Source organism: Lampetra planeri, chromosome 2 (assembly GCF_965212315.1).
Source record: "Lampetra planeri chromosome 2, kcLamPlan1.2.h2, whole genome shotgun sequence".
Taxonomy (NCBI): Eukaryota; Metazoa; Chordata; class Hyperoartia; order Petromyzontiformes; family Petromyzontidae; genus Lampetra; species Lampetra planeri.
Window position 1 is genome coordinate 24,928,538 of NC_136108.1, and position 24,951 is coordinate 24,953,488.

Sequence of the window (24,951 nt, forward strand, 5' to 3'; positions counted from 1 at the left end):
CCACAAAGTGAAATGAGAGTTGAGAGGAAGGGAACACTGCCGGGGATGAGAAGCGGTTCTACTCCTCATGTGGTCGAGACACCGTTCACAAGCACACCGCGCACCAACGCTGCTCACTCACTCGTGCAAGAGTGCAAAAGTAGCCCCACAAACTCTTCGCAATGTTAGTGGCCATGACGTTGTGCGCAAGATGATCATTTTAATTGGTGGCTATCTTATCATCATTGTCACCACCACTATCTTATAAACCAGCAGTTCGATTTTTTTGGCTGCTATAAATCCGACCCTGACGCCCATATATTTGGAGTTTGCATGTTCTCCCCATAGTCACGTGGATTTTTCTCGAGTATTTCCCTCCACATTTAGAAAATGTGCATTTAGAGTATTTGGCTGCTATAAATGAGAAGCCACTTTGTTGCGCTATCATTTGTGGCCAGGTCGCTTCTGAAACAGAACTAAGAGCTCAGTGGGATTTACCTGGTAAATAAAAATATAGTTTAGTTTCAGTATATTTATATTTTATTTTGAGTGATTTGTTTACCTTTCCTACACTTTGCACTCCTATCATGTTTTGTATTGTTTGTTGTTGTTATTTTGTGACCCACCCCTACTGGACATCTGCGAAAAAAAGAGCTTTATTGCTCATCCAATTTCTCCTCCAGGATAAATAAAGATTCTGATTCTAATCCTCATCTTGCCTGTCCATTAATTCTCCAGATCACACAAATTGCAATTTTCACAAACCAATCCACAAGGTTGTTTTTGGTATGGACCAATCAACAAGTTTGTTTTTGAACCAATCCAAGATAAAGATCCAAATCGTTCTAACCTACCGTTTAAAGTCACGGACATGAGTAACATTTAACTGTCAACTCATTGCAGATTAATATCGTACTGGCATATACGGAACAGATCAATGTAAATTACCTTGTGCTCACGTGCATACATCAAGAGAAACCCTTCGTATAATTCCATTGAGACTGTGCAGATTACATTAGAAGAGGCTAATCTCACGTAAATATCATTAGCGTTCAATCACGACCAAGTTACGATGAATGAAAACAAAGGTTGACAAAATTAGGCGAAATCATCTGTGGCTGCGAACGTCGTTACGAATGTAGAGGTTAAATCTGTAATGTTGTTCAATTATCAGATCGCTCGTGATGGAGTAAAGTGTGGGTAGTCCCACCCCGTCTAAAGGCCAGTGCAGAAGAGGAGGCCAACTCAGAATCAGAAGTTTTATTTACCATGGAGGAATCCGATGAGCTATGAAGTTCTTTTTCACAGATGTCCGAGGACGGATGGGTCAACAAAATACCCTCCACAGGGGCTCTTCTAGAGCTCCCGCTAGCGAAGGCCATTCTGCCAGCAGTACTTATGTTGAACTTCTTTTGCACCCTACGTAGCCAACCGTGCTAACCGGAGGTACGAGCAGTGGTGGGAGAAATACATTTCAACGATGTAACTTTACACTATTCACCTGTAATGATGTAAACTAAAATAAATTATTTTTTATGCCAGGTAAGGCCCAGCAAACTATGTAGCTCTTATTCAGAAGCGACCTGGCGATCACAAATGATAGCTCGATTGTATGGTTTATCGAGTGAATATTTATAGCAGCCAAATACTCTAAATGCGTGATGTTGATTCTAAATGTGGAGGGAAAAACCAGAGTATCCTGGGAAAAATCCACAGGCCCACGAGGAGAGAGACACGCAAACTCCAAATATACAGCAGGCGTTGGGGTCGGAATCGAATTCACGATCTCCTGCATACCAGGCGAGGTAGTTAACATTTCGCCACCGCGTCAGGCAAACGGATGCTGCTCTGGACTGGTGATGAACGTGTGCCGTGGTAACTCGAGGCCGGTGTTGTCGTGCGCACGGTACCGTGAGCGCATCTCCGTGGCCGAGTCGGAAGTGCACCGCCGCCAGCTGGACGCCATGGCCCGGGGCCACCGCGATGTCGTACACGCACTCGTGGTTGTTGCCGTACACCAGCGGGTAGTTGGGTGACAGCAGGACTCCGTCGTCCCCTCGCAACGACGTCCCGCACTCGGCTGGGAACGGTAGGAGGAAGGGGCAGTCCGGGGAGGCGAGCGAACGCAAAAACGTGTAAATCACACGCTTGGGTGGGTAAACAAATCAGTAATCACAATGGCTTTTAAAACACTCACCTACAACTATTATTTATTTGACCAGGTAAGGCCCCACTGAGCTATGCGGCTCTTTTTCAGAAGCAACCTGGCTATCACTAATGATAGCTCCACAAAGTGGCTCAACATCATGTGGAAATGCATAGCGGCAAATACTCCAAACGAGTGATGTGGATTCTAAATGTGGGGGGGGGGGGGGGGGGGAAACCAGAGGACCCAAAGAAAAATCCACGCGAGCACGGGGAGAGAGAGAGACATGCGTACTCCAAATATACAGCAGGCATCAGGGTCAGGATCGAACCTACGGCCTGCGGTATACCAAGCGAGGTAGTTATCATCTCGCCACTGTGCCACCACACTCCAAACAAGGCAAATCAATTGCCCGCGTTTTGTGCAACGCGTGTGCAGCGGTGAAGTTCAACCACCCCAACATTCGTAGGAAAGGTGTCCTGAATGTAAAGCTCCCGCATCATCATTACTTTGCCGGACTCAGCAAGACTTTGCAATTTAACGTCGTCCAATAAAACTCGCAGCTTGCGAAGTATTACCGCGACGTGTTCAGACGGTGGGATCTCGTACACTACGCACAAATAAAATCGTTAAATCAGACGCATCGTATATTTACAGCGTGCCAATGGGTTTTTATATATATATTCATATAAAAGAAACACTTTTCTGCATTTGGCCCAGCAGCAGCGTCCATCTCTGGGCAAAGAAAAAAAAGACTTTCATGACGTCCAGTCGTTCCCTCCGGTCTGCCTCCTATTATCGTGCTGTGAAGGGCAGCAGTCATTGATTGAAGTGTGACACAGCTGGAACAACCCTCGTCATCCGAACACGGTATTTTTTTACCCTCCCCTGAGGCATACTGATTTTTTCATATATAATAAAAAAAAAGATCCTGCATGCACTTTGCTTTTTTTCTCATTATATATGCCATACTATTGCTGTGTTCATTTAATTCCTTTGCGGTGCATTCTATCTATTTTTTGTACAACGTTACATTAAAGGAAAAAAAAAGGTTCAACAGGTTCAATTAATTTAATAACTCTCAATTCCATAAAATTAGAAAACTGCAGCCCACATTGCATTGCAGGGCATGTTTAATTTTTTCCAACAATATTTTTTTGAACGGTGAACAAATTAATATGCAAATGTGTATTTCAACCGCCTGTAACTGCCCAAAGGCTGGGATTGTAACAATTTATCAGCTGCTGTTTATCAGCAGGCTGCAAAATGTGACTCAAATACCAACCTTGCATTTAGTTTTTTTTACAACTTAATGTTGATGCATATCTTTCAATGTTTCACATAACATCTGCAGCCAATTTACAAGGATTTGAACAAATACAGAAACGCGATAAGTTACATTGCTAACATTCATGGAAGCGCACTTTGATCATAATTCACAGCTTCCTTTGAAGCCGACCTTAGCGATACACAACTGTAAACTTTGATTTGAATAATTTGTACTCGAAGCGTACGGCACAAAGAGAATTAAGGAGTTTTGCCTACACAAAGACAACGATGCTCTTCAACAAAGGCTAATTCTGCAGAGAGAATAATTAGACGTATTGTCGGTACGCCGGTGTGGCATAACACACCGGTCCTCGTGAAACACTCACATCAAAACGTGAATCAGCAATCTGTTTTATCAGCCTTTAATTGACCCTGTCGCCAAGTGCGACGGCGATTTGAATGTTTATTCGGTCTACTGAGACTTGCTAAATAAAGGTAGAATATTGACTGTTGATTTGCGTCCGGGGCACGCGATCTTGTGGGCTACGTCCAGGAGGGCAGCAGCAGCAGCTTTCTTGCGTTGCCAATCGTCATCAGGCTGAGTGCTTGCTATACAGCAACAGACTGTGAAGCTTCGCGTTCAGCCGTTCGTATAAATATTCCGTCTTCCGACGCCTTCGACATCATGACAACTGATTTTGATGCAGTTCCACCACCACCACCACCCCCCACCAACACCACCATCCCGCAAGATATTCTGACCGGGGTTGAGAACTGCGGGAAAATAAATAAGTATTACGCAAAAAATGTGATATCTTTTTCTCTATACCGCGCATCACCGGTGTACCGCCAATACGTCCAAACGAAGACATTCACTGCTCTCAACAACGCCACTGCCTCACATTGCCCACAGCATTCACCTCGCCCACAGCATTCACCTTGCCATGCGTGCTGCTGCGCACAGCCCCCGTCCGTCTTCCTCTCTCAACGCCTTCAATTTGCCCTGCTCCCAAAACGTTGTCCCAAGTCCCAATTTCAGCCTCTCTATCCCCATTTATAAATAATAATAATTACATGTTTAAATTTCGATTTAAAGCTTTCGTGACTGCAGGGATTCATCTTCTTGATTCTTTCGGTTAAGTCACGTAGAAGGGAAATAATAAAATAATAAAAATAAAACATAATAAAATACAATTCTCACGAAAGACGCTGTCTTTCCGACAGACCTGTTCTTCACCTGAGGACGGCTGCTTGCGTTGTGGCCGAAACGTCGTGAGAATTGTATTTTATTATGTTTTATTTTTATTATTTTATTATTTTCTGTCCACAGGTTCAGAGATCCCTCTGGTGTCTTGTGGAAGAGCGTTCCATAGCCTGGGACACGGGAAAAATCTCGGTCACCCACAGACCGAAGCCTCGACCTGGGAATACAGAGAAGTTCTGCATCCCCAGATTTTAGGTACCTTAAGGGGACGTATGGGTGCAGCGTGTCAATGATGCAGACTGGGGCAAGATGGTTCACCGCTTTTGTAAGTTAACAATAGTATTTTAACTGTATTCTTTGTGAAACTGGAAGCCAGTGCAGGGAGGCCAACACGGGTGTAATATGATGTGAAGAAGGTGTTCTGGTTAACACCATAGCAGCCGCATTCTGGACATGTTGCCAATTGATTAGCACCATCTTCACCACACTAGTGAGTAAGACATTACAATAGTCTATGCGAGATGAGATGAAGGCATGGGTCAGCTTTTCTGCATCTGATACAGAGAGAAGGGCTCGGATACGGGAGATATTCCAAAGATGGAAAAATTAGGTCTTTGTGATCTTTTAAAGACAATATGGGATCACAGATGGCCGCTAGATTTGTGACTTGCTGTGCCGAACTGATTGCATGACCATCAATCGTGATTTTGAAGGGTGCAGCTTTATGAAGTTGGTGGGGTGACCCAATGAGCATCAATCACCTCCGTTTTAACACCATTCAATTGGAGAAAGTTACGTTGCAACCAACTTTTGATGGAAGCCAGCACCGAAGTAAGCATGGAGGCAGACGAAGGGATATCGGACTCAGTATTCAAGTAAATTTGAGTGCCGTCTGCATAGCAATTAAACTTTAGGCTTGAGATTTTGGAGAAAAATACCCATTAGGACCACATAAATACAACAGAGAAGAGGGCCAATAATTGAGGAACCCCAAATGAAAGAGGGCTGGAAGCAGATTTAAAATCTCCCATGGATATGAACTGTTCCCGGTGAGCTAGATAAGATCTGAACCAATGAAGAGCAGTTCCTGAAATCCCCATGATGCTTTGCAAACGATCAATCAAGATGTCATGATGGAGTCAAGATATCATGATCTGTGGTGTCAAAGGCTGAACTCAGATCCAGCAAAGCGAGAATACTGGGTGAGCCAGTCAGCAGTGATCAAAAGGTCATTCACCGCTTTAACCAGAGCCGTCTCAGCGCTGTGTCCAGCCCTGAATCCAGACTGGAATGGAGCCAGCAAATAATTAGAGGACAAATGGTGGTTCAACTGCAAGGCAACCAGGCCTTCAAGGACCTTGGTTAGGAAGGGTAGATTGGAGATTGGGCGATAATTATTTGGAACCTCATAATCAAGGCCAATCTTTTTCAGGAGAGGTGTAACAGCTGCAAGTTTTAAGGTGGAAGGGACAATACCAGAGCTGAGAAATGTATTCAGAATGTTGGTTACAAATGGGCAGAGTAAATGGAAATGTTCTTGATTTAATTTGGTAGGGAAGGGATCGAGGTAACAAAAGGTGGGTCGGGACTGAGCCACCAAATCAGCAATGGCTGATGGGGCAACCTTGGAAAATTCCAATAATGAAGTCTCCAAGGAATGGAGGGGGGAAAATGTAATATGGGCAAAAAAATATCTCCCATCTCCTTAAAACTCTTAAAATGCATTCGCAGACACCGCATGTTCCCATAAATACAAATTGCAATTGCGATACGTTTTTGTCTTATAACGCAGTGTTTATGATGAGGATGATGAAGGTGACGGGTTTAAGGCTGCATTATGGGAGAGGCGGTGAGAAACACAACAGGCTCGTGAGCCTGTTGTGTTTCCGCTCCTCGATGCTGCTAGGCGACCGACCAGGTTTGTGCATCTCCCACCGGAGTTGCCACCTGAGCAGATCACCGAGGTGAGCATAAGCCTCTCCCCCCTTCTAAAAATATTCCACTGACAGAATCCGCGCCGCGTGGGCGGTCCCCCTGTGCAGCTCTCCTCCCTCGTGTTGTGGGGGGAGTCCCGCGCGGTGTCGCTTGGCACGATGTCCAACGTTTCGCGCCACGTGTTGGGAGCTTCTCAGTCGTAGAAGAAACGGCGTACACCGCACGAAGCAACGGACAACGTGCCGAACGACACGCGAGGGTGTCCGCGAAAGCGGAGATGTCTCCGCCCACCGCACCAACCCCAAACCCGTGCTGGATGAATGTATAACTTCTTTCGCACCAGTTTAACACGTAGGCTTTCGCGACCAATATCATCCATAATACAGGTTTCTTTGGGTGAGGTCACGTAAGTAGTCAACTGTGCTCATCGGAGGTGCGGGAGAAAGACGACAAATGAAAACATAAAAAGCAGTTCTAAAGAAATTGGTTTTCAATCTCGATTTAAATGGCATCCCACTACTGCCCGGCGGTTCTTTGCGAGTCGCTGTTCTTGTTGTAGCCGTGTGTGCGTGAGCATGCGCGTGACCAGCAACGGGAAAGTGACCACCTTACCAACACACCGTGGCAGCGGGGCGCTCCACGCCTGGCGGCCGCCGCCCAGACACACGAGGCGAGCCGCCCCCTCGAGGCGGTAGCCGGCGTCGCACGAGAAGACGATGGCGTCGCCCACCAGCAGTCCCGAGCCGAGGCGCGAGCCGAGCGCCGGCACGCCCGGGTCCCTGCACGGCTCGAGCTCGTACTCTGGGGCGCGGGACAAGGGGGCGCACGGGCGGCGGGGCATGCACGGATGTTGAACCTCTGTCGCACCGCACGTGGCCAACCGCGTCGACTGGGGGTGCGGAGAGATGACGGAGAGATGATTGATGGATTGACAGGTAGATGGACGGATGTTGAACTTCTTTAACACCGTATGTAGCCAACCATGTTAATCGGAGGTGCAACATACTAAACAAACAAATCAGGTCTAAAGAAATTAGTTTTGAATATCGATGATTTCAAAGTGCATAGCTCCAGTGGCTGCCTAATATCGGAAGGAAGAGCGTTCCAGACGGCCGCAGAAGTGCCCCTGAAAGCTCGCGACGCGGTGACCGCCTTTGTTTGATGGCCAGCCAAGAGCCGCTGCGAGGATGACCAGAGGTCGTGCAGTGATGGTTCATGAACCTTGACGAAATAAGCAAGATATTGCGGTTCACTTGTGGCAAGCAAAAACTCGAGTTCAGTTTCATGGGTGGGCCCAGTGCAGCCCTGCGAGTTTCTTCCCTGTGCCACTGCTGGTGGAAGAATCTCCACGAGCGGGAGCTCCCGAGAGCCCCCTTTATGAGCTACTTGGCCTACTCTTCCACGCCGGTCAAGACGTCCTAGAATCGGTCGCAGGCAGTACCCACACTTCATGAACACATAAATACAATGAGATCAAGTGGCGTGGAGCCAATTACTTCCTGTCCTCACAAACACGCGTGAATGAACATTTATCATGGTTGCCATCACTGCAATGAATGTGGCGAGAATGTGGAGGTGATTATTCTCCAGTCCCGCTTAAGTTATACAGCAGTGACAATTTCTGAAGCAGAAGCTGCCATTTGGATGACTAAAGGCACTAATAAACAGAGTATACATTTCAATGTGAAACACGCAGTATTATTATACCAAGGGAATAATAAATATCAGCAATTGTCTCATACCTGGGCTTGACCTGAATTACTTCTTGTCCACACAAACTCGCACGTACGAACATTCATCATCATCATCATCACTACCATCATAAATAACGTCTGCAGCACTTATAACGTGTCTTAAATTGAAAAACCTCGGAGCAGAGCACGAATTACGGGAGCCCGGAAGGTCGCGTGAAGATACGGAAGATGACTTGTGTAGGGTCATTGCTAGTTCCTCAATAGAATCATGAAATTGGCGCATAAACCACTTCTGTGTGACTATATACGCGAAGGCAATATCTGGATATTGACCCATGAAGGCAATATCTGGGCCACACTCTCAGTGCAAACCAGCTTCTATAATGAGGGCCGAAAGCCACGCTTCCGTGCAGGTTTGACTGGAAACCCGTCTCGATCGCAGTTGTGTGTATGTTGAACTTCTTACGCACCGTACGTAGCCAACGGTGCTAACCGGAGGTGCGGTTCCCAGCAGACATGAGCAAAGCAGTTTAACACGCGGTAGGCTTTCGCGACCAATATTATCAATAATATATGTTTTTTTGGGTTAGATCGCATAAATATGAAGGTGTCGTTAAACCCGCCACCACACGACACAGCCAATTAGTAAGGTTTGTCACGTAAACAAAACGCGCCAATTCGTGACTAGTTCAGCACGCCGCTGTGTTGGAGAGTAAAACCACCGGTAAGTACAACCAGCCTGATGAGTTTGTTCGTTTCTCAATCCGCTTGTCCTGCTGAGGGCTGCGGCGGCCGCGTGTTGAGTAGGGCGGTCCACACCTCCCTTTAACCCTGATGAAGCTGGTTGTAATTACCGGAAAGAAAGTCGTACTTGAAGTGTAAATATTGTGGGTTTACTCTCCAACACACCGGTGTGCCGAACTAGTAACGAACTGGCAAGTTTTGTTCATGTGACAAACCTTACCGATTGGCTGTGTGGGGTGGTGGGGCATTTAGCGACGACATTTGTGTATTTACGCGCTCTAACCCAAAATAAAAACTATCAGGAGCAGATCAGCTGCACCGTGAGCTCCAGCCCCGCTCTACCCACGCAGCTCGTTGCCCGTTGCTGCCGTTGTCCAGTCTGTAGCGTCCCTCTGCTGAGAAAAGGGCTCCCTCGCTCACTCCTCTCTCACTCCCTCCGCTCCTCCGTTGTTATCGTGCAGCGGCAGTGGCGGCGGTGGCCTCGGAACACTGAGATTTCGTCTCACCAGCGGTGAAAATAAATCGCGCCGAAATCGATTTCCGCCCGTCAATGTAACTACTTGCTTTGGCTCGGGCCGCTAAACTGTTTAATTCCATCATAGTGGGGGGGGGGGGGAACTAATTGCAAAAGCTCAGAAATGCGATTGGTTCTTCACGAAAGGTGAATAAAGCGATAATGAAAGTCACGGGGGGACGTGAATCATGATTATGTGACTCGTAGATGAGGATTATTCGGAAGGTGATGAAGTTATATGAATCACATTTGCTGTGGTTGGTGGAATGGGCAATGGGGTAGGAAGGCGAATGTGAAGCGGGGTTGAGCATGGACGGCGCTGGAATGGGTCGAGCTCCATTCACAACCCAGGTGCTACCGGCTGCTGCTGCTGCTGCTGCTTCAGGGCTACGCGATGGGCAGCAGAGGGCAGTACAAGTACAGGGGGGTCTCTGTACATTTTCGATCCTCGCCTTCACCAATTTGCACCGACCATCTCGGCGAGGTACGGTCAAATAACCCCCAAAAGGTGAAGGCGGTGCACGTTGGCGTGCAGACTCGGGGGACATTCCCTGCCGCGGTCACTCGGAGCCAGGGGTCGGCAACTGTTCAAAGAAGGAGGAGAGACATTTTTCTGTTGTTTTTGTCTTTGACCAAAATAGTTCAAGGGCCGCATCACACGCAGAGCTCACTTGCACACAGACGCGGCAGCGGGTATACAGCAGATGACAAACAAAATTCCGACTCAAATAAACAAAATAGGTAAGGGAATAACAGTACAGTTTGACTCTTGTACATTTTATCATCACCGAGGCATTCCATAGCCAAAGAGCTGCATGGGGGCAGCTAAAGAGCCGCAGGTTGCCGGGCCCTGCTCTAACCACTCACCTGGTTTATTGCTGCCAGGTAGCCACACCTTTTGCCCCTATCAGTGGTCGCCACACGACGCCAGAAAATTTGAAACACGGGACAAAGACCCAGATTTTCACAAGAGCTTGGGGCGCTGCACTGGGACAGCCTGTCTGAGGTGGGCTGGGAATATGACAGCCACACCCGGGGGCATCTGCTGGCTTCCCGCCGCAGGAGTGTTTTGTTCCACGCGCAGTATCACGAAAAGAGATGTTTTGTAGGTGCCTGATTCAATATTTAGCTTCACAGTCATTTGGCAGGAGGCCGGGGCGCAGCAGACGTTTGGTGCTCGCCGGTATTGTAGCAAAGGGGACGACGCAACAACCGCCTCAAAGTGGCGCACAGCACGCAAGGTCGGGAACCGACTCGGCACGCGGCGGCACGCCACGTAGGCAGCGGCACACAGAATAACCACATGGGAAGCGGCAGGCCGCGTGGGCAGCGCGACACCACGTGGGCAGCGGGACACCATGTGGGCAGTGGCGAGCGGCACACCACGTGGGGAGTGGCACACCACGCGGCCTGCTCACAATTAACCAGCAATTCCACTCTCAACAAGGACGCACCGCTTCCGAGCTTGCGTTTATCGCGGCTTTAAATCAACTTCGCACCGCAAACGGGATTGTTTTTTCCCCCTCCAGCTGTTTGTGTGCAAATGCCGTTGGACCGCAGCACACTTTCGACAGCCCTCTGTAAATCCGCTGCTGGACAAATGCCTCAACAACGAGCGGCCAGCCATGGGCACCCTGGTTGATAATAATCACGTGATCCCACCCTATGAACGTCAATTGAACCTTATGGCGGTACCCTGGGGTACCATAGTACCCCGGCTCTCGCATAATGTCCGTGATGCAGTCAGTTTTAGTCTATTGATGGTCGGCAATGCGGCAATCGACCCATCTCGACGAGCTGTATACGATGCACTATTCAAAGTATAATTTTTCGATAACGGATTTTTTTATGCTGTTTGGCAAAGAAGGACAGGATCGATTTCTGCCCCGGAGCGATGCCCGTTTTCTTCTTGGGACGCCCAGGTTTCGCCTTTGGTGCCGCAGCGGTGTCCGGGTCCACCATTGCGTCAATCGAAACAAGCTGGCGTTTGTTCGAGCGGATGGGGACTGCTTGCTGAGTCGGGTCGTCGATTTGCGAGCTGATCTCGCCCGTGATTGCCGGGTAATATGGCAGGTATGAGAGCGATAGCAATTTCTTAATCGTCAGGCTGCCGCCAGGAGCCGTCTGGAAACGGATTGATTGCAACGTCCACTGCTCGATCGTGCCTACGGACGAGTTCGACATTCTCCTGCTTGATCAGCGGGACGTGGACGACCTCACTGTCGGGCGTCGAGCTGAGGCGTCTCATGTTAACGAGCCCTTCATCGATCTCAAAAAGTAGTTGAACGTGTAGCGAATTGGCATCTGCTTGAAGTGTTTTTTCAAAATCGCGTCCCAGCCTGTATAGAATGGGCATTTGGAATCGCGATAATTAACTAATGTCGCCTTAATGCTGTCGACGGCCTGCACGATGTTCATCGGGGTTTAAAAGTTTTTACCTTTCATCGCATTGCGACACCATGCGACGACCCGATCGGCCTGGTTGTGCGAGTGCCCTGGAATGAAGTATAGCAGAACGGCTTTGCTGTAGAACAATAGCGACAGCATCGCAAAGAACATCATCACCAGCTGCCACTTGTTTTGGCCGACACAGTTGTCGAGAATAATGATCAAAGTGCTTGGCATCATGCGGGCCGTCTTCATGGTGAGCAGCTTCATGTGGTACACGAAGCAGAGGCTGCACAGTGCGTCTGGATCCTTTCCATCTTGCGCGCTCGTCGTAGAAAATGACGTTGTTGACACCGCTCGTGATGTCCGCGAGGACGAAGTTCTGGACCATCAGGTTGGAATTGAAGTAATCCGCGGACGGGCGAATGTGACCCTAGTGCGGCATGGCGAAGCTACCGCCAAAATCCTCAATCTGACTCTGGATAGTGGGAAGGCCGTTCGATTCCTGCACCGACGGCAGTCCGCTCAGGTCGACGCCGGCTGCGTCGTTGTTGTCGTAGTGTTCCGGAATGACGGTGTCGGGGACTTTCTAATCAGGAGCGTGTTGTTTGATGTACTCCTTGCCGAATTTGGACACCATTCTGCACTGGCCGATGGCAGCATCGAGATGCATATTCTTCTCCAGCAGTAGGCGTTGACGTTCATCATCCGGAAGATCCTTGTGTTCCAGCTGGATATCGATTCGAACGCAGCAGTCGCCAACGTCTCAGGCTGTGCGCTTCAAGCTAAGACCGGGATAGTACATGTGTACGTACTGAATCTATCTTGAAAAGGACACGACACAACAGTCCTGGGCCTCCATCTTGACCTTGTATCGCCGAATGAGTTCGGTCCACGTGATCTTCGGCTCGACGAGGTACTGTTTGGGTCGTCAATGAGCACAGGGAAAGCCATCTTCAACCTCCCGTATTTTGGAGTCCCGTTTGATGGCGTCGAGATCAGCATCGGCAAGCGCGTGATGTGAGACCGCAGGAGCACGTCGCGTATGAAGAGTGTCGAGTCCATCTTTGAGGACCTTGCGTAGACGTGTGACTTTGTAACCGCCAACAGGGATGATCGAACAAATCAAAATTTCCGATAGCCCCGACTGGATCATGTTAATCATAATCCCCTCAGATTGCTGCCATTCCGATCCGTTCTGGATGGTCTCCATCAATGCCCAATCGTTCTGAATCTTGTTAATCGTTTCTTGACCCAGCTTGGTGATCACATGCTGCAACGCCGTCATCTTGCGATTGCACCGTTCACGAACAATGCGACGAGGCACGGTCTGCTACGAACCACCAACACCGCCCATCCGACGAACACTTTCGATGCTCGATAACATGGACAATCGGGAGGACGCCGTCCCAGAAGCCTATGATGCGCCCATCACGAATGTCGCTGCTTCTGCTGCCGAAGATGACGAGTCTGCCACCGATGAAGTGGCACCTGCCACAGGGGATGCTGCTCCCGCCGCTGATGCTGACGCGCTCGACATGAACGCGAGGATGTGCTTCTCCCAGCTAGTCGCGATGAAGTTGGATTCGAAAGTTTTTTTGAAATCATCGATCTCATCGAGAGCTATGAGAAAGGCAGATAATGGCCTGGATTCCCAATCACCAAGATCCCACCCAATCAACTGGTGCATACGAGCGTCCAGGGTTTCAGCGCAATCGTCCTCGCTGCGTTTTGACATCGTGGATTAGCACTGATTTCGGATTGATTGGTACCGCAGACGCGGAGTGAAGTACACCCCTGGTAAAAAAGAGTGTCCCAGAAATAAAATATTTCATTGCCTTGGCCATTTTGTATTATTTGGTACCCCGGGGTACCGCCATAAGGGTCAATTGCACGCCCTCATGGTGTACCCTTGATGAGCCCGATGAGCATGTGAAACAGAGGGAAATGCTTTAAAACTCTGCAAAGCAATTGCTTTTTTTGTTGCCATCTCCTAATGAGGCATCCAAATACATTCTTACTTTGAAGTAAATGAAATAGACTGCGATGAATCTTTAATGTGTTTTTGTGAGAACAAACAATTTGCATTCCTTTTGTAGCGATAGGTTAAAACAATGGTGCAGTGTTGAGTGAAAGAAAACTGTTAAATTTGAGCACATATTAAAATATACTTCCAAAAGGATCTTAATCGGTTATTAAGTATTCAAAGGCTCGTTAAATTGGTAATATAATGGATAACACCAATTCACTTGTTATTTTACTCGATCACGGAATATCAGGCTCGGCTTTCAAATGAGCAGAATATTAGTTCAATGGAACGTTTAACACAAAAAAAATCGGTTTTTCAAATTATTTTGGAAACGGGATGTAACGTTAACTGGAACCCTGAGAGCATCCGGGAAGGTGCCATGGTGACACAGCCACCGTCGCGGCTCCGCCCCCACCGCCCCCTTCCGCCACTCCACTTTCATCTCCCCGCTCCTTCCCACATCGTCCCGAGCCGCCCACGCGGGGGCTTTAAGATGACGTTTTGTGTGCAAGCCGCAGTGCCAATTACATTTTGTAGAACGTACAGTGGCAGGCCTTTTTTCTGTTCATAAGGTATCAGGCATTTGCCGGACAATTTATTTCATTTTGTCTTTTACCTCCGTTTTTTTTTAAGGGGGAGAATGTTACCTCGTCAGATGACTATCATGCACCAAAGGCCAACGTATCATCACCAGTGAACTAAATATTTTTTTTATTTTACCAGTTTAGGCCCACTGAGCTAGAAAGCTCTTTTCCAGAAGTGGCTTATCTCGTGGAAATGTATAGCATCCAAATGCTCTAAAGGTACGTTTTCTAAATGTGGGAGGACCCGGAGAAAAATGCACGTGAACACGGGGAGAGAGACATGCAAACTCCAAATATACAGCAGCAGACATGAGGGTCGGTATCGAACCCACGACTTCCTGCATACCAGGCAAGGGAGTTAACATCTTGCCACTGTGGCAAGCAACTCTTCCAAGTCGTTTTTTTTTTATCATCATTCCATTAGAGATATTTAGATTCTATGCAAATCATGAGGGGAACAAGTCCGCTAATTTAGTTGCAAACAGTTGGCAGTTGTGGCTGTGGCAGTTGTTGTAGTTGTTGAGGTTGGTGCTGCTCGAGTTGCTGCTGTATTTGTTGTCATCGTAGGAAGATGTCATTGAGCGGCTTTACGTGAGGACACGGGGAGGGGTACCTCTGCCCAAATATAATAAGACAGGAGACTCTTGATTATCCGTGTGCGGTTGAACCGAGATTTTGACATAAATTAATAACTCATGGATATTCCCTCAAGCCCAAATTAATCATCCAAAAACTCTCATACATTGTTATTCTTGTAAATGTGTATTACAAGTCACGTGCTTAAACGTAACTAATATGTGCTCCGATCGGCTCTACACTACAGTAGTTACATATCTGTACAACAGTGGGCGGAGTTTGATTGATGTTGATTGGTGTGGCTCTGCTGCTGTCTTCTGCACAGGAGCAGGAAAGTGACATCACTGAGTACGCGTATTGATTGCCCAATTCTTTACTGCAAATTTGTATTTGTTCATTAGCAAACAAAATTTTCTTAACTTAAACACAATATATACCTAATATTCGTGGTTTCTGGCATAGAAAACCGCTGGAATGTTTTTATTTTTGGATTATCCTCGATTTTGAATTATCCACGGCCGTCCTCCCCGTCATGAGCGCGGAGAGTCTACTTGGTAGTAGTGTAGAGGAGTAGAATGAGCAACCATGAGGGCGTACACAGGGAGGTGCGAGCGAGTTGACAGCGGAGGATGACGTCACGTCACGGGTGCTGTAAGGGGGGGGGGGGGGTACCTTCGGGAACGAAGGCGGGGCCGAGCTAGGGGAGGAGCCGCCAAGGGGTACTTAAGGGGGACCCCGTGACGACGGCGGGGTCGCCGTTGGGAGAGTGAAGTCGTCACCATTGGAAGAAGAACGAGAGCCTGCGTGAACGACATCCCAGGCGTCGCCAAAGAAGGGCTAGAGATGTAGAGGTCTCACCTCGTCGCCCGGCGGTGATGGATGATCCCCCGCCCAGGCAGACGAGGGGGTAGACAAAGGGGAGCCGTACCCGGGATAGCTGAAGGGATGTCCGCGTAAAGGACAGAGTTCTGACGTGCGCCATAACGGGTGTAAGCGTCGAGTGCAGAGAGTGTAACAACCAGTGAGTGTATAGTGGACAGAGTGTGTAAAAGTGTGAATAAACGGCAAGCAGCCTCAAGTAAGAATCCTCGTCTCCGTCTGGTTCTAAAAGTCTCCTGGGTGTCAAGAAGTACGATACAGCAGTAGTAATCATCTTCACAATGACAAAGGAAACATCTCCCCTGTGCAAATTTTCTCAAGATAAAAAAAACCCACTTAAAACTTTCGTTTAACACCGTCAAGTGAGCATGGGGAAATAACGCCGCTGTACATTTTCTCATTTATCTCAGCGCTGGACCCTCCCTGTGTGTTGTGAGTTAATGGGGGCTTTCCTGGCCAAAGGACATTTTAATAATTGCACGTTTTAACGTGTTATTATTATTCGTGTTGACCTGCATTCGACCCAAAGCCTTTCATGCAAAAATGACTGTGCTGAGTCGACTATTATTTAGCCAGTTATAACTAAACGAATACAGTTGAACCATTAAGAGAATCATCATTAGCCATTATCTATCTACTGCTGAATGAAAGCCTCCCCATGTTTTCACCACTCCCCACTGTCCTGCGAAGACACAATCCACACACGAGTTCACCTCGTTGCTCCATCTCCCCTGAAGTTGACCCTTGTGAAAAAAACCTTCCCCCCATATGTGTGTATATCGAACTTCTTTCGCACACCATACATAGCCAACCGTGCTCATTGGAGTTGCCACTCCTCCTCCAACCTCTTCCATCGGCCATCGACTTTTCTACCGTGTCACGTCAAAGTCTGCTTAGTTTTTTTAACAGGCTATAATCATGTAATTTAACCTGCACATGTCCACGCATCCACGTGGTTCGCCTTCTGTCGCGCCGCCTGGGTGAGAGTGGGACGCTACAGATCCTGTGGCCTTATTCACAAAACAGAAGGCCATGTGTGTCAGGGTCATGCTCTAAATTACCATATGCCGCGCAGGGACAATCGCCACCATTGGAGGTGGGGGGGGGGTCCCTAGGCCAGTAAAAGAAAACATCAGCTGGGTATTGGAGATGAGACGTGGATATTAGGTGCTTTATGAGATGCTGGGGCCATTAAGCGCTCAATAAATGCAAATCCATATCATTCAACAGTATCTCCCTCGTTAATCCCTATGGAAACGTGAAGATGCTCGTGAATAGTTAATTTCGTGGATAATGGTATTGGCCTACAAAAACCCTGCAGTAAATACATAAATAAGATTAAATACATCACTTTATCTCATAATTTTCTTTTTTTCTCTCTCTCTCGATGCAGTCGTGTAGAGTTCCAGATGCGATTTGCAAATAGCCAAAATCGCAGATGGCAAGTTCGTGAATAACGAGGGAATGCTGTAAAGACACATCCATTGGATTCTCAAAAAGACAAATAAATGTCAAATACGACAATAGGTTTTTCCCTTTTTTCTGGCAACAAAACAGGTGTTGAGATGTTTAAACACCAAACTGAAACCTTTTACAAGGAATCATGTCTGCATTAACCACAATACTTGTGGTCAGAATGCAAACAATAAACATCCTCTGATAATATATGCATTGTCTTTTAAACTGATTGGTCCACACCAGAGAAAGCTTTCTTTTGAGCCTAGTCTCAAAATGGTGTTGCCAGGTAGCATGCCATAAGCCTCGTGGTGAGCCAGCACTATTTTCCCATCCGTCAACTTTAAAGTAGTTAAATTAGCAAGCTATCGCTATTTATTATTATTTAATTATTTCTTCACGCTGCTCCGCGAGCACACACGTCATCGGTGGAGGGGGGGTATTTCTCATTCGTGTTCAAAATGCAAAAAAAATACACACAACGCTGAGGTAAATTCATAAAACTGTCATGTCCTCTTCTCCCCCCCCCACCCCAATGTGTGCACTTACTACTATAGGGTTGGTAGTTTCTAATATTATAGCGCTTAGATAGTATTATTGTAGCACGGGCGGGGGGTTGATGGGGGGGTGGGGTAGCGGCCCAGCTCCCAGCCTGCCAAGGTGCCACCTCGGCCGGCTGGGCAATCTAGGCGAGACCGGGGGCTCTGCACGGGACTAGGCCTCACCACGGCAATCTTAAGTAAGTACTATGCAGGTGTAGTACCAGCTCTAGCGGGGCTTGGTGGGCACTGGGATAGCGCGGGTGCCACGCATAGCGTGTGGTGCGGGCCCCCACAGGGGGGAGTGGGAGAGTGTCAGCCCAGGGGCAGGGTTGCCCTGAGCCATGGCACTCTGGTTGACCCCGTAGACACGTGATCTGGAGTGTCCACAGAGAAGCCCCCAGTTGGGGGGACTAGGGGGGATCACGTGTCTGGGGAGAGCTTTCGAGAGGGATCGAGAGGGAGCTGGAAGGCTCCAGAAGGGGGCGGGGCCAAGGGCGGAGTGGCCCCGACCCGTGGCGGGATATAAGGCGGGTCCCTGAGAGGGACCGGGGTCGCTGCATTCTACAAACTGGAAGCTCTACTTCTCAAGCTGGAAGCTCTACGTCCTACGAGGAAAACACGTGGTCGCGGACCCGAGTGAAAGGGTCCGACCCTCCATCGCTGTAGCTCTGTATAGTGTAGTTAGCTGGGTGGTCACCACCCTAGGCTGTATCCGGTAAAGGGGCAGTTACCCCTTTGTGTTATGAGATGATAGGATTAAGAATAATTTTTGAATGGATTACGGAATACTGGGAGCTCGTATTAAAACGTACCGACCAATCTGTTACAAAGCAGTACAGTCAGAGAGACATATGGGAAGGGAGCTGTATCGATAACACGAACACACGTCGGGGGAAACTAATTGACTGGATAAAATGTAACGAAGGCGAACACGATGCAAAAGCTGCAGAGAAGGCAGGACAGGACTCATTCCTTTTCACACAGGCATACAGACAGGGATTGTGGAATGAAGGAAAATTCGGAAAGGAAACAGGAGAGAAATCGTTTCTAATAAACGAGGAAAAATGTCCTCACACCATCGTAAGGGAGGAGAAATCAGGGCTCGCGACACCAGCGAAACTCACAGACGTTGATCCACAGAATAAATATGGAAGTAACATTAAATCACACTCTTGGGTACGTGGACAGAGTCCAGGGACTAATCGCAAAAAAATTATGGATATCGAACAAAAAAACCTTGACAAACAGAAACCCTCACAATTCGAGAGAAGGGATGGAGAGATACATATGCAAACAAAAACATGTGAGATTGACAACTTCACAGATAGAGGGAAGCAAAATGTTAAAGTAAAGTCGACAGGACGTGCTCCACCAAGGGCAGAGGCAAAAACTGAAGGGAAATGGCAACACGAGCGACACAGCACCGGGCGCGCACACAAAAAATACACGCCACTTAAACACAAGCGACACAGCACAGATAAAAGTGACAGATTGCCTGATGATAACTTGTTTTATGATGACGCTGACGGCGATCAACTTTCGGAATACTTATTCAACAGTAAAACCCTTAAATTGATGGACAAGGCTCTAGTCAGAATTCCCGATTTTGACCCACACAATAAGACTATGGATATCCACACACATATCGCAACAGTGGAAGAGGAGGCAATGATTAGAGGGCTGAGGAGACGGGATGAAAAAGCGAGTTTGTTGAAACGGAGCTTACAGAAAGAATCTATTCCATGGGTAAAGTCACTACCACACAAGGTTAGAAATGATTTTAAACAACTGAGCCTGGCAGTGATTCGGAAGTTTGGAGAATATTCGACACTCACTGAGGGGTTTTATGCTGTAAAATCGATGACCCAGGGCATGGACCAAGATCCACGTGACTACCTCGTACAATTTAAAAGAGCGTATTACGCAGGCGATGTGAATCAATACCACGAAGGAGATAAAATGTTCAAAATTATGTTTTTTGAATCCTTGAGCCCAGAGATCACAGAAAGGGTGAGAATGGTTCTGAATCCAGAAACCGCATCCTTACGCCGCATAGAGAGCAAGGCGTACATGGCATGGTTATACAGAGCTAAGAATCAGAATTCGGATCCAGAACACAGGGAGAGGGATAAGGAACCCAGCCTCTCAGAGAGGAATAAAAATCACCGAGCAGTCCCACAATGCAGGACGGAGCAAACACGCACGCACACATGGCAAAATAACCCAGAGAGAGGTTGGCACGAGAATGAGAGCGGCACAAAGCCGAACATTCAGAGGAATCGCAGGAGGGGGAGGTTCAGAACAGAACCATACCAACACCCCATGCCACGACACACACGAGGCCAAAGTTGCACACTAAGATGGCGAGATAACCATCCAGCGGGAAGGTACACAGACTGCGGAGGTATGGATGCGAACATGCAGGAGAATCGTAGGAGGGAGAGGTTCAGAGCAGAACCATATCAACACCCCATCCCACGACACACGCAAGGTTCAAATTACGCACAGAGATGGCAAGATAACCACCTAGCGGGAAGGTGTTACACAGACCGCGGAGGTATGGATGCGAACATTCAGGAGAATCGCAGGATGGGAGGTCAAACACAATCGATCCAATTCCGACCAATTCCTCCACCGGCTATACCAGGAGGGAATAGAGGAATAACACAGAATGCGGTCCAAAGACATGATGAACTACCCACAGTGAGCGCGAGCGAGCGGCCAACACGCGCCCCACCCGCCGAGGTGTTAAACCCTGAGCTCAATGGGAAATACAGGCAGGCTACAAGTGACAGGGCGGGCAAAAACGTGGACAATGCTTCCGTAAATGACGCGCGGATCGAATACAAGGACAGGGTTGCATTGAAGCGTGATCAGACAGTACAAAAACAGACAGCAGGGACACGCCCTGAGGAGCGCAGGCATGAGCCTTTGAATGGAAAATATCCAAGGGAAACCAAAATTTATGTGGATCGGAGTGCTAAAATGGAGACGAATGTCCATGACGTATCGGGAATGGTGTTGAAATCCAACACACTCGTAAAAACAAAGAGGGCAACATTACGAGGGACAGAATTAAATCGACACACTGACTCGGCAAATGTGCATGTAATCGCAGAGAGAGCGAATGCCAGTGATGACGGAGTACAGAAGTTGGTTGTGTGCGCGAATTCTGATTATGTGCAGCACAATTTTACACCACACACTCCCACGACGCGAGAGAGTGAGAGGGGAAATTACAAAAACGAACCGGAAAACCGTGATCGAATGATCAAAGTGATAAGTGGTAAACCAGACACTCGGAACTTGGTAAAAAGATTGCAAGGATGTAACAGGAGGAAAATAACGCAAAAATGCGTTCGAAACCGCTACCTAGCGTTTCCCAGGATTTAACAAAAACAAAAAAATTAATATCCGTCGGAGTTATGATGTATGAGAACCATGTAACTGGTGATATCGATGTTAAAGTTTTGTTGTATTTTCCTTGCTTATTTCAAATGTAACCTTGTTAAGATTGTGATACATATGCGCGCGCTTTGGAAGGAATGCGCTATGGATTAGTACCGATGTTTAACGTTGTGTTTTATTTCTTTTGCTTATTTCAAATGTAACCATGTTACGATTGTGATACATATGCGCGCGTCGTAAGAAATAACCGCCGAGAGTGAGGGCGGCTTATAGATTCATAACACAAAAAAAGGGCATTTACTTGGTTTGAAAATTCGCCAGTGGCCAAATCGACCCCTGATAATTTTCAAATGGGCGGATTGTTGTGTCTATACCCTTTTTTTTTTATTAAGAACAATTCAAAAAAATATAATAATTTTTTTAATCTATATATATATACCTTTTTTTAATTAATTAATGAAAACAACTCACTTCTCCTCACAAGAACACCAAGAATCCATGAAACATGGAGGGCGGTTAAAATGTTGAGAGTTCGGTCACAAAGAGGTCATGGACATCCAGATGGACAAAAGATGTATGGACTAGCCTCCCAAAGACATCTGGAGATGTCCAGATAAGGGCAGAGCAAACAACGGTTGAAACTCGCGTTTTCTTAACGTTTTCCTTACCGAGAAGTAGAAACTTAACATAGATAATTAACCAACAAACAATACTTTGTATTATTAGTAATTCCCTTATATTCACCGCATACATATTATTTAGAAGTATATGTTTCCTATCTACACGACCTTCCGAAAAACTAAAAAGTACGAATTCCAGAAAGCTTAAGTGCATAGTACACTTAACCTCCGGACATAAAAAAAATTAACTCAGAATAAACACCAATCTCTGGAGAACTAAACTTGGCAAAACCCAAAATAATAATGTGACGAGGATCATGACGAATATTCATTAAACATAGACGAATGATAACCCCGATACCAAGACCAAAGAAACTCATAAAATATAATTCAAGAATAAATGTAATACACAGGACCACATAAATGTATTGCAAACATCTCCTCAGCCACCCTTGTCTCCCAGCGGGGTCTGGCCTCGGAATGACCCGCGCGGGGCGGGCAAGAAGGGAGCAGAGAGGTCGCAAAGGGGCGGGGGGGGGTTTGTGCTGACATGGTTTGTTTTCTCTCGCAAGAGATGCGGAGAGAGGGAGGGTGCTCGCGTGTTTGAGTTAAGCACGGCCGCCTTTGTCTCCCCGCAGCACAAACAGATGGCCCATGAATGCTTGGAGGGTTAGGAAGGTCGCGAGGAGTGATTGCGAGGGTGTCTGCTTATTCTCGCTCTGTTTTAGTTTGTTTTCTCTCGCAAAAGAGAGAAGAGGGTGATCACGTTTTGAGCACAAACAGCAAGATTTGCACACGCAAGCAAATAATATTCCACACCCCTCCTCCCAGAAGGGTCACACAACTGTGTCTTCACTAATAAACACACGAAACACACGGACGAGATGTGTTCAACCCACAGGAAGATATATGACGGCCTTCAAACAACTCGGGAAGATTGAGTGGATATTCTCAATATAAGCCGGGGAAAAATCCATTCAACTCACTTCGTCAGGGGCCTGGCCCCCCACCACAGATCGTCAGGGCCTCTGGCCCCATCACAGATCGCCAGGGCTCTGAGCCCCATCTCGTCGCCAACAACGAAGGAGCTCTTCCGTCATCCAAAATGACGATGTTCGCGGGGTAGCGACGTGCATTGACAAGCTGAGGTCTGCACCACCTAAGAAGAATTACTACACTGAGCCGCCGAGCTGCGAGTGAAACGGACGGAGATTCCAGCTATCACTCTCGAGCCAACAACTTCAACCCAACGTCAATACCAGCAACGAACGAAAGCATCGTTCATCGCCAGAGCGACAACCAACGAGAACCGACTCGTCATCCAGCAGTGGAGAGAAAGAGCGAGCCACCGCGCCGTCAGCTACCGATAGCGCGCCACCGCGCCGTCAGCTACGAGAGCGCGCCACCGCGCCGTCAGCTACAAGAGCGCGCCACCGCGCCGTCAGCTACCGAGAGCGCGCCACCGCGCCGTCAGCTACCGAGAGCGCGCCACCGCGCCGTCAGCTACAAGAGCGCGCCACCGCGCCGTCAGCTACAAGAGCGCGCCACCGCGCCGTCAGCTACCGAGAACGCGACACCGCGCCGTCAGCTACAAGAGCGCGCCACCGCGCCGTCAGCTACCGAGAACGCGACACCGCGCCGTCAGCTACCGAGGGCCGCCAAGCGCCGCCAAGCGCCGCCGCTCACCTCCCTGCGGAGAAAGTCGCGGCTGCAACCCGCACGGGCGAGAGGAATCTGCGAACCAGGGTCGTATCACCTCCCCCACTCACAACCTCCAGGAAGCACATACACACACACGCACACACCTACTTCCCGCGCATGCAAGAATTTATCCAAGAGACAATCCACCTCTCTCACAATGGGACCAACCCTAGACAATCATCAGAAGACTAATTATAAAGTTTGAACACCAGCTGGCCGTAAGGAATCGTGGCCCTCTGAGTAATTAAGAATCCGTCGGTTATAAGAGGGTGAAGTTTTTTTTCTTGGTTTTTTGTTTCTCTTATCGCATAAACGACCAATAGATTCGTCGATGCAAACTAAAACCCTCGAAATCCTCATTGCGAATCGACCGTGCACAGAGAGAGGAAATCTTGTCAAACCAGTTCCCCTTTGTCAGAGAATCTCGCCGAAAAATTAATTAAAAAAATCAGACTCGCTCTTCCCACACCCGCCCTCACATAGACCTTCGCCTCTAGGATACAATAAGTGCTGTTTATTACCGCAAATGAAGTGTGTCATGTTTGTTTTCAAACTCGGCCAGTCGCCGATTGTGATCGATACAAAAACGAACTAATGAGATGCCTGATGGAGAGGTAGAGGTTACGATTGCATAATAAATTTTGGTCATCCAGTTCGTTAAATGCACAATATCGAAAATGCATAAGAGTTTTGAGTTATTCAATTTAGTAAATGCATAAGTGTTTATTCATTCATTTTAGTCAATGCTTAATCTCGTAATTGCATAAGAATTTTAGTTATCCATATTAGTCGAATGCACAATATCGAAAATGCATAAGAGTTTTGAGTTATTCAATTTAGTAAATGCATAAGTGTTTATTCATTCATTTTAGTCAATGCTTAACCTCGTAATTGCATAAGAATTTTAGTTATCCATATTAGTCGAATGCACAATATCAAAAATGCATAAGAGTTTTGAGTTATTCAATTTAGTAAATGCATAAGTGTTTATTCATTCATTTTAGTCAATGCTTAACCTCGTAATTGCATAAGAATTTTAGTTATTCATATTAATCGAATGCATAGTATCGCAATGCATAAGAGTTTGGTTATTCATGAATTATTGACGCATGTTTGACCTGCATGATAGAATGTCACATGCTTGTTAGAATAAAATTGCTTAACACCAACTGTTCGAGTGCTTCTTTCCAAGTCCATGCAAAACTGTCTTATTCATAAGAACTGTATCCTGATGAGATCTGAACTGGTGACCTTAAATATCATAACACACACTAGGATAATCGG

The 24,951-nt window shown here is 47.4% G+C and overlaps 1 protein-coding gene across 1 annotated transcript in view; it reads right to left on the reverse strand.

Moving 5' to 3' along the window:
• The window catches only part of LOC144724246 (CUB and sushi domain-containing protein 3-like), a 256,770-nt gene that overhangs the window by 163,070 nt on the left and 68,749 nt on the right, over positions 1-24,951 (reverse strand). The window contains exons 10-11 of the mRNA XM_078603219.1: positions 7,146-7,334; positions 1,890-2,059 (exon numbers count right to left, since the gene is read on the reverse strand). Of these exons, the coding sequence (XP_078459345.1) occupies positions 1,890-2,059; positions 7,146-7,334 (359 nt within the window). The remainder of the gene's footprint in view (positions 1-1,889; positions 2,060-7,145; positions 7,335-24,951) is intronic.